A 10,871-nucleotide genomic window follows, 5' to 3' on the forward strand; every position below is an offset into this window, starting at 1 on the left:
GTTGTTGACTCGGTCTATTTAACCTTCAGCAACAGCTCCTTATACATGTGTGTATCTCATTCTCGAGTCTATCTCAACCCAGGACTCCGGGTTCATGAGTCATAACAGTCTGAGTCATAAAATACACCAGACTTGTGACCTTTCAGCCATCCTGCAGGACTCTGGATTTTTCTTCGGTCAGGATGCTTGTTATGACCACAGAGTTAAAGATTCCAAGCTATAGAGCTCATTTATTTATGCTTATCTGTTAAACAGGGAAGCGAGCAAACAACTTCCTGGGCTGATAATGACCGGTAAGTGTGTGCTTGCGATGTTCTGTCTGCCTGTATGTGATTATAACTGTATAGCTAGTGTTGATCTTTATGTGAATATATATAAAGTGTCTTTATTACGTTGAAGAGGTCAGATTATGTGGAATGTGACAGCTAGATGATAGACCAGCCTCTGTTTCTTTTGGCCTTTCAACATGTTCAACCCCAAATAAACACACACATACACACACACATACACACACACACACACCACTCAAAGGCCAAGCATTTTGTCAATGTTTAGTCTGCATACTTGTTAGGATTTCAGAATTCTCTAAACTTGATAGTCTAGTTTGTTGTATGTGTAAATGCATTTGACTCTGTGGCCTAAGGAGTGTGTGCACTATTTCTCAAACATTCTCCGTTGTGTGCATGTACTGTCTGACAGCTTGTCAAGCCAGCACCAGCAGCAGCAGCAGCAACACCACACACACACACATGTCGGAAGGGTGAGACATTCTAGCTCTGGGTCTTCAGGATCAGACCCCTCCAGTGATTGGGAAAGCAGCAGTCAACGTTCACGCAGCCTGAGTCCAGGGGCGCACACCCGGTGCGGGACACCGACCCAACAGCGAACCCTAAACTGCAGCACAGAGGTATACAGTAGCATTTATATAGTTTTACAATGCAGTCTAGTGCTTCTCATTGCTTCCCTCTCTCTCTCTGTTTCCAGTAGTTGTTTTTAGCAGATGAGGTAAAACGGGTTGGAGGGGGGGTGGAGAGAGGAATGTAGAGGGGCAGGCGCTGAGACTTTAGAATCTGGGTGTCATGTCAACATGTGGCGGCCCAGATGACTAAGTAGGTAGGAAGTAGTACTTGTCAACTTTGATTTTGTCACATAAAACAGAACCTACAGGAAAAATTTGCTAATGACTTTACAAATGGCTGTACAAAACAAAACTGGGTCCATTTGCATCTACTTTTGTGTTCCATGGAAGAAACGTTAATGAGGTTAGCCTTAATAAGGATATGTTCATTTTTGGGTGAGTTAGCACATTAAAACAGCAAGCTAAGCATGCTAGCAGCTACATTTGAGAATTTTTTATGCTGTAGAATTGTTTTTATCTGATGATTATTGAGGCTGCTTGGCTAGAAGGAGGGATTAAACGTTTCAGTAGCATAGGGCTGCAGCCCCATATGAATGGAGGTGTCTGTGTGACACAGCTGGCTCTATTACTGAACATGCCATCTATTTGGAACCTGTGGAGAAGGGAGGAGGGAACACCATGTGTTTTTCATCTACGTGTAGTCATGCAGTGTCTCTGAGGAGGACGGCTTGGAAACGCCACACGGTTCCAGGTAGAAGGGGGGGTTTGTGGGGAGGGGCAGTGGGAAAAGGGCACAAGAGATGCAGTGTCTTTGCTGAAAAGTGAGAGAGATGGGAAGGGGGAATGTTTGAGTGGAGGAGTAAAAGTTTAAATTAGCTCTGGTCAGCTACTGGAGGCGAGCAAGCAGGGATAGCAGTCTGCCCTGGAGCTTAAGAGAGCTATCAAGTGAGTACTTGCTTTGTTTTGTTGCATTAAATCAGATATTCTGTAAAGCCTGTTGTGTGGTTTACTTAATTGCTGTAATAATTGTTGTAATAGAGTATTTTTAAAGCAGTCTGATTTCTTCTGATTTCTAGTTTAGAGGTGTTGTTGAAGAGGTGTTGTTGTTGTTAAAATGGTGTGAAAGTAAAAGAAAATGTTTGTTTGCAATCTGTACAGTGTTTTGGATTCTCTCTCTCTTTTGGCTCACAATCTCACCTCATGTTTTTCTTTTCCTCTCTCTCCCAATTACACACTGGTCTGTTTACATTCCTCTTGTTACTTGTTCATTCATTCCAATACTTTATATATTCCTGAACCATTCTTGCAATTTCATTGTTGAGAAAAATGTTGTCATTGAATCAGAAATGGCATTTGCACATCTTATGCACATATACCATAATTACACCAATACAATCAAGACTGGAGATATTCATTAAGTAGAAGTGCTGTAATGTCTTTAAAATTAGCCTACAATTGACATGACCGACTGTTATTATTCATTATTATTTTGAATGTAAGGTTCACTACTAGCTACACACATAAACCGTCTTTGCTATTGAGGTTCTGGAATATATTTAGTTATACTCTTGTCATCCTCTGCTTTATTGTCAAGAGCAGTAACCCTGATCTCATGTCTTGTAATTCAAGTCAATTGTTCTCTGATTCACACTCATGAACTTTCTCTGTCCAGACGGAAAGTCCACCATCCACCCAATGGCAGCTGGACAGATGGCTTGAGAAAGTACCTAAAAAGCATCAGTCGACTGGCTACAATCCAGGAGGAGGACACCGACAGAGTGAAAAATCTGACTGTGATCGTGGACCATCTCCTGGAAGAGACTGGAGCAGAGAATCTGAATCCAGGCGGGATTACAGTCCATGTGAAAGTCCGGTCCCAAGTCCGAAATTTGACTATAGCCCCAGAAACAGTCCTCATCCCAGCCCAGGATACAGTCCATGCCCCAGTCCAGGAAATAGCCTTGTGCAAAGCCCAGTGCCAAGTGTGTGCCCAAGTCCAGGAGACAGCCTCCAAGGGAGTCGAAGTCCCAGCCCTTTACCGCCACACCCTCCCAGAAGCCCCAGTCCAAGTCTCTTATCCAAAGCAGTACCTAGCCAAGGTATATATTCTCAGGTACAGCCATCTCAACAGGAAAGTCCCAGGCATATTTCACGGCCATCAGTTGCCTCCAATCCTGGACATCATCCCAAAGTCAGGCCATGGGTGCCTCAGGACCATAGCGCTAACCAGAGAAAAGAGTTAAGAGCCAAAGATTCTCGGTCCAAAGACTCTCAGTCCAAAGACTCCAGACCTGGTCCTCAACATCAATCATTTAATTCCAAACACAGCTCAACAGAAAAGTCACAAAAAGATTTCACACACAAGCTTGAAGCCGAAAACTCTGAATCCACAAGAAAGCAAAGGTTTAACTCACCTTCAAAAACTGTTTCAAAACATCCGTTGAAGCAAAGACTAAGCATTAGCCCAAAACCTCAAGCCAGACCCTTATCTACAGTTGATCATAGTAGTGAATATAATCACAAAAGCAATGAGCCCACAGCACTGTCAGTTAACTATTCAACCTCCAAATCAGGGCATTCATCTCATTTTAGTATTTTAAAAAGTTCTGAATGTGGTCCCTTGTCAAAGTTTAAGGACTCATTGCAACGTGAAGCGAACAATCGATCAAGTCACAGCTCGAAAAATAAAACTATCCCCGATACCAATCGATCCAGGTCTAAGCAGACTTCCCAATCGAGCTCCAGTCCAAAACCCAGGCCCAAACTAGAGGACAGCTCAGTTTCCAGAACTGGGCACTCCCAAAAAGAGCCAAAACCCAGAGAGAGAGATCGGGAGGTGAACAGCCGAAGTAGAGCCCAGGGAGTGAACCTGGTGCCAACCGGCAAGGAGCAGAGACATAGAAGACTGGCGGAGGAGCAGGTAATAAGGCGCCGCTGGGTTCGGAGTTCTGAGGAAGAGGAAGGTGAGGAAGATAGGAGACCTGAGGAAGGGGAGAGAGAGAGGAAACGGAGAAGGAGGAGGGAACCAGAAGCTGAATGGAGGGCAGTGCAACCCAAGCAAAGACCTCACACAAGCCAGCATCACACACAAAAGGAATGCAATGGACCCAACCTTGAGGAGCAGAGGAGGAAGAAGAGACGGTGGGGTAACGAAGACATTTCCTCACGTCCTTATGTGACAGACTCCAGCCCTTCTCCTCCACTCTCTCCACCTTCCCCTACTCCTGTCGTCAAGCCCACACATCCGCCATCTTCCTCATCCTCATCCTCCTTTTCGTTTTCATCATCTTCCTCTGAATCAGACTCTGAGTCTACTCCACCCAAGAACATTGCGAAAGTCCCTGCAGATTCAACATCAAACAAAAAAACTGTATCAAAGAGCAGGCACAAGAAACAAGATTCAGGCTCAAGTAGTCACCCCGAGAGGTCCAGCTTAAGTACCCCTGAAACAGAAAAACACAGTCGGGGGAGACACAAACTCTATACACTCGTTCCTTTTGGCCGGACTGAAAAGTCCCCCACCATCCCTCATCGAGGCCTGAAAAAACTTGTTGTGAGGATAGACCTCTGTCTTCTGGGCAGGGTCCCGAGTGCAGATGAGCTTACAGAGAGACAGTCTTCGTCTTCATCTGTGTCATCAGGAAAGGCAAAAGAAAAGTCATCAATGAAGCACCTGAATCACTCTGACCAACCTCCTGGAGATGGCAGAAGTAAAAGAAAGGTGAGGGGGAAAGACTTTCTACGTTTAGTGCATACAATTCAGCAATTTTTACATATGTGTTCTGTTGAAAATGAGATGTTGTTGCATACTTTTATTCTTTGTGTGGTTTGTCATAGGCTGAGAATGGAGACCTTCAAAGAGAGAATAAGAGAAATCACTCTTGTACAGATAAACAACCATCATCAGTCCATCATGAGACAGAGGAAACCTGTGTGGACAATAAACAAAACGGGTATGTTTGTTTGAGATAAAGAATCTCATCTTGCATACATTGTCTTTGTTATAACTTGCACTGAGAATATAGTTTTTTTTCCGGTGTATGTTTTTATTCAGCTATTTAGAGAATATATTAAATTGTAAATTCATAGTATAAGAGGAAATCCACAAGTAATTAGCATTGTAAAAGTATTGTTGATCTACAAAATTGCTTGGGCACATTGAAGGGCATCATGGAAGGCCTCTTTCACAAAACCCAAACACAGAGAAAGTCAATTTGTTGCTGTTATTCTTGCCCACTGGGACATGTTAGTGTAATCTGATGTTTTCTGTATGGCTCATGCTCTTTGGGTGATATCCCTTTTTAAATGCCGTGTATGCAGATGTCAAGAGGATTACTTTTACTCCAAGAGGCCAGTGTCCCCATTATCTCCTCCGTCTAATATACTGGAGATCTCAAAGCACTCTGTGAAAGCTCAGCATGCAGAGAAGTACCACACACCTCCAGAAAAAGACAATGATTCAACAGCACAGAAAACCCAGGTCCTTAAAATAACACTCAAACACCATATGTTAGCTTTCTTTCTTATTGTTCTTTTCTTCTACATTAGTTTATATCACTTTTCAGTCATAGGCTTAATTATAAGTAATTTCTTAGATTGTACAAATGCTCTACATTCCATGTCTCTACAGACTTTATAAGCTTTTATTTCTATAAAGAATGTTTTAAGTTCCATAGAGTATGTTTTATGCTTTAGTTCTTTAGAAGAATTGAAGCATTTTCTATTTTAAAATTTAGAGTTATTAAAATAGGTCTGTCTCAATAGATCCAAAAGACGCAGCCCAAGGTAGAGGTGGAATGTATTGGGGTGTCAGGACATCTACAGCCTCTCTCTGGATCGAGGGTTCCTCCCCCAAACCTTCCTCTTCACTACAGAGGAACAGTACCTATTAGTGATGTGTGAGTTAATGTCTTCTTCAGTGAACAACACTGCAGCATAGTTTGGCATTCAAACACTTCACATGGTACTCACTATTTCTTTCCTTTCCCTCATACTAGCTCTCATCATGCTGAGTATTATATGCATGAAGCCAAGAGATTGAAGCATCGAGCAGACGCTATGGTAGGACAACATTGTGTACATATTATTACACAAATAACTCTTATTACATAAATGACCTCTCCGGTTCTGCTTTCACACATCTGAATGTTATTCGAACCAACGTCCAGGCATGGGAGGCAGCATTCTAACAAGGATTGTTATCAGTTGCAAGTGTGCCTTTTGGGGATAGGGAGTGAGATTTACAGCACTTACTAACTGCCCACCATCAATCAATCCTATACACCCCCCAAACCTCATTCCCACCCAGGTCATAGCACAATTGTAACCTCTCGGGTTCTACTTCCACAGCTTTAAACATGTTTTTATCCTGCATTTCTAGCATGGGAGATAACAAGGATGCTATAGAACACAACTGTTGGCATTAGTTAGTTTATTAGTTAGCATTAGATGAGTTTCCACATTGAACCCATTGGCAGCCTGAACACCCGCCGCTGACCTACTCACACCTGCAGCTTCTCCACGATGGACGTCCAACTTTCTCCAGCATCCGCCACCTAGACTGCAGCTCTGCACAACAAGTTTGACCAGAGGAGAAATGGTTGTGCCCAACTGAGCCTGGTTTCTCTCAAGGTTTTTTCCTTCACTTTAGTCAATTGGTGAAGTTTGTTTCTTGTGACTGTCGCCATGGACTTGTGGAGCTGTGCATCGATGGATTTGCTCTTCAGTGTTTGGACTTTCAGCAGTGAAAATTAAACCACACTGAAATGAACTAAACTGAACTTTAACTGAAATCTGGACTGACACCGTTTCAATTTACTAGAACTTCTATGTTAAGCTGCTTTGACACAATCTACATTGTAAAAGCGGTATAGAAATAAACATGAATTGATTTGAATTAGTTTATTGTGCAGCTCTTAAGTACAGGGGAGTGAGATGAGATTAGCTGAGCTTGTTACACTCCCCCCTCTCAATCTCACTCCCATCCGGGTCATGGCACCAATTTAACTGCAGTAGTACTTGTCCAGCTTCGAGTGGGATTCAAACCAGCATTTTTGGCATTCTGTCTTTCAGTGGCTATTGTGCCACTTCAGTTCAGGGGAGTCAGGTTTTACTTGCACAGGTCCTACTAGTTAGCCCATCAGAGGTCATGTCACAAATTTAACCCCTTCTACTCTCAATACTCTGCCTCTTTGGTCTGGGTGACAGGCATTGTAAAATACAGGAATAGAAGCTATGGAAGTAGAACTACCTGCACAGTTCTTATTATCTGGCTACAATAAGGGTCACCCCATTTAATCTTACTCCCAACCGGCTCATGGCACCAATGGAACCCTCTTCAGTTTGTTTTGAGAAGGATTCACACCACTATTTCCAGGATTGGAGGCTGACACATTAATAAGAATGCAAAAGACTGCAGTTATCTCTTCAGAACAGGGAGAGTCAGGCTTAACTCGCACAGGTCCTACTTGCAGGCCTTCATAATACTCGCCCCTAAGCCTTACTCACATCTGGGTTGTGGCACAAATGTAAACCCTTGCACGCTGGTATGAATAACATTATGTGATTCATTTTCATACTGCATTTTTAATGTTTGTCTAAATATCTGGAGCAGGGAAGTATGCTTACAAAACAGTCACAGAGAAAACAAAAATGGGGAAGATGTCCTTATTGATACTTATGGTCCCATGCAGAACCTTTAACATCCATGTACACTTACAATTACAAAATAGCTTCTTTACAGTGGGGTTATTAAAAGGTTTTTACATTATTCAATTGCTCTTTACACTAAGCAGAAATTATTCCTCGTTCCTCCATAGCCTTACTGGCATCTTTTCTTTGATTATAAGAGTGTATTTGCAACTTCTGTATTTGTTTGATCCAAGGCTTTCTTTCACTCATTTACTTCTCTATCCCTGTTTGCAGGTAGATAAGTTAGGAAAAGCTGTGAATTATGTGGATGCTGCTTTGTCCTTCATGGAATGTGGTAAAGCCATGGAAGAGGGACCACTGGAATCCAAGTCTCCATACACCATGTATGCTGAGACGGTTGAGCTCATAAGGTATGTATCTCTTTTAAACTCTCTGTGGTTCTTTTTCTTTAGCATTATTTCAGCGCAGAAGGAATATTGAATAGGTATCATGTCTATAAATAGAAAACAGTCATAGCTCCTTCTGACATTAGCTTTAGTGCTGTGACAGGATCAACATGCCACAATGTAAAAATTCATATGAGCATTCATATGACATATGTGTTAATGTCAATATATTTTTATGCCTGATGACAGTCATTTGACATATGCTAAAACAGAAGGGTCCTATGTTTGTCAGAATCTCTGTACTGATTTGACATGTTCTGTGCGTTGATTAGATACGCTATGAGACTAAAGAGCCACGCAGGGCCTGGAGCCAGTCAGGAAGACAAACAGCTAGCTGTACTATGGTAAATATATTACTGCAACTGTCTGCATTGTCATTTTGAAAACTTGCTGAAAATTTTGATCAAAAAAGTTTGTTTCCAAACACACACATTTTTTATCTGGGTTGCAGTTTCCGCTGTCTTGCTCTTCTTTATTGGCAAATGTTCCGACTTAAAAAGGACCATGCTCTGAAATACTCTAAAGTCCTGCTAGACTACTTCAAGGTAGGCATTATTCAAGAAAAAAAATGCCTACCAATGCTAAGTATTTATACAGCATATACAAACTGTTGTCCTGTTGCATGATTTACCCATACATGTTTTATTATCTTTTTTAGAGTTCTCCAAAAGGACCTCACAACCCCCCTACATGGAACGATTCTGGAAAGTAGGATACAATTATAGCTCTTGTTAATATACTATCAGCGTGAAAGAGCTTTATGTTGTTTGTTTGTTGTGTTTAGAACTCAGTACATCTCCATTTGTGTTTCCACAGAGAAACTGTTCCTCCGGCCTCTATTTGCTCTGTCAGTATAATGGGATCTCACACAGGCAGATCACCAAGCACAGTCATCAGCATTCCACATCGCATCCACCAGATGGCAGCAAATCACCTCAACATCACCAACAGTGTCCTGTACAGTTATGAGTACTGGGAGGTGGCTGATACGCTGGCCAAGGAGAACAAAGGTGAGCTTTTATGCAGTTGTGTTTTGGGAAAGCAGTGCGCTTTTTAACCCAATAATGTAATTTAATATATTCTCACCAGAATTTTTCAACTATCTGAACACGCTGACTGGACCGTTGACTCTGCACAGCAGCATGGCTCACATCGTCCAGTACACCAGGCAAGGGCTCCAATGGATCCGGATCAGTGCTAATCTGTTATAATACCATGTACAGACATTTAAAAGCTTCACAAATCACTTATGGAAACAATGTTTTGAAGACAAACTAGCAAAACATTTTAGTTACATGCATTCTGTGATATTAAAAGTGTCTGGTTTAAGGTCAAGACGGAGAACTGCCTGCCATAGATTCACAACTGGCTCAAATTAGGTGGCTTCATGTCATTTACTTTACTTTCTTTGTTACTTCACCTTTGGTGAGCATTAAATGTGATGATATCTGAGGACAGAGTGTCAGAAATAATCATGTTTACTTAAATGTCATCAAAACTTGCCGTTCAGATTGAAAACAATTCAATCATTCAATTCTTAGCACTTGTGTAGCGTGCTAATCTTATTGAACGTTTTGAAAAGGTACTGTTTTCGGCTAATATAACTAATGCTGCTTTTCCAAAATGTGCCACGTTTTATATAAAAAAATATTGTAATTATGATGTTTTTTTATGCCAGGGTGTTGCATTCATCTTTCATGTTTTTTATTTTACATAAGCCTTTCATAGCTTCTTAATGTAAAAATCAGTGCATGCACAAAGTCTCTCTCAGATCTGTGGATGTGATTCATGTTTTTTTTTTTACAAAGTTCTTTGTGCAATAAGTCTGAATTTTACATATGTGTCATGTAGATGTTTTGGTGCTGTTTTCCAATAGCCAGCATAAAGTCATGCCAGTCTATGCAAGACTGTAAATGGCATTGTGAAGTTGTTGTAAATTTGAAATGTAAGATTGACAAACACAGTCAGGACTTTTATAATTAAAATGATTTTACAGTAAATGGTAGTGTTGATGGTGGTCATTTGTTCATGATAATGATGGGGAGGATCAGGAATCACAGAGTTTTTGACATCACATCAATCTGTATGTGGTAATATATCTAACCTCAGCACAAGATCACCAGTGAACATCAAGAGATGTCAGTGTCCACACATAACTTTACAAAGAATAAAATAAAAATTTTTATCAAAGGATTTAAGAAAATAATTGACAGAAATTCACCCACTCACTTTTTTTCAGCTTAGTATCTGCTTTATCAGGGGCTGCCACAGCAGAATGAATCACCAATTATGCTGACATATGTTTCACAGAGTGGATCCCCTTTCACCCACAGACAAGCAGTTAAGCACAGTGCTGGAAACACCCACACACTCTCCCATTAACACACTACAGCCAATTTTTATCCAATTCAACTATACCGCATATCTTTGGGAAAGGAAACCGGACTGTGGTTGAAACCGGAGCACCCTGATGAACTCGACCCAGTGAACTTCTTGCTGTGAGTCAAACGTGCTAACCACTTACCCTGCAAACAAAGCTGTGCTGGTCTTTAATAGGATCTCTAGGACGACCATAAGGGTTGGTACCATAGACTGGTTGGTACACACCAAAATGACATAAAAAAAACTAGCACAGACGAAACTCAACAGTGTTGTCGTCTTGCGATGGCTCACGTCTTGTTCTATCTCACCAAACCAACTAGCCAACCGACAGGGTGATGAAACGACCTAAGGGCCTCCAGGAACCAGAACAAGGCCATTATGAGTTTATTCACTGGCAAAACATTGGCACCTTAGTGCTAGTCCCACACTGGCCCTTCATGGCTGGCCCAAACCTAACCTACAGGAAGCCTTTACTAGGCCCACACCGTGATTCTGCATGTTAATAGCAGGTATTTATAAATAATGTTCAATAA

At 41.5% G+C, this 10,871-nt stretch overlaps 1 protein-coding gene across 2 annotated transcripts in view; it reads left to right on the forward strand.

The window, feature by feature from the left end:
• Window positions 1–9,956, forward strand: part of aff3 (AF4/FMR2 family, member 3) — a 60,492-nt gene extending 50,536 nt beyond the window's left edge. For both annotated transcript variants that reach the window (XM_056465124.1, XM_056465125.1), the window contains exons 6-18: window positions 256–293; window positions 700–907; window positions 2,532–4,580; window positions 4,697–4,812; window positions 5,180–5,339; window positions 5,624–5,757; window positions 5,857–5,920; window positions 7,784–7,920; window positions 8,229–8,300; window positions 8,408–8,501; window positions 8,615–8,664; window positions 8,773–8,966; window positions 9,046–9,956. In XM_056465124.1, the coding sequence (XP_056321099.1) occupies window positions 256–293; window positions 700–907; window positions 2,532–4,580; window positions 4,697–4,812; window positions 5,180–5,339; window positions 5,624–5,757; window positions 5,857–5,920; window positions 7,784–7,920; window positions 8,229–8,300; window positions 8,408–8,501; window positions 8,615–8,664; window positions 8,773–8,966; window positions 9,046–9,167 (3,438 nt within the window). In that variant the 3' untranslated portion in view covers window positions 9,168–9,956. The remainder of the gene's footprint in view (window positions 1–255; window positions 294–699; window positions 908–2,531; window positions 4,581–4,696; window positions 4,813–5,179; window positions 5,340–5,623; window positions 5,758–5,856; window positions 5,921–7,783; window positions 7,921–8,228; window positions 8,301–8,407; window positions 8,502–8,614; window positions 8,665–8,772; window positions 8,967–9,045) is intronic.
• Window positions 9,957–10,871: the final 915 nt, after the last annotated feature.

The sequence above is a fragment of the Danio aesculapii genome, chromosome 9 (genome assembly GCF_903798145.1).
Source record: "Danio aesculapii chromosome 9, fDanAes4.1, whole genome shotgun sequence".
NCBI classification, from domain to species: domain Eukaryota; kingdom Metazoa; phylum Chordata; class Actinopteri; order Cypriniformes; family Danionidae; genus Danio; species Danio aesculapii.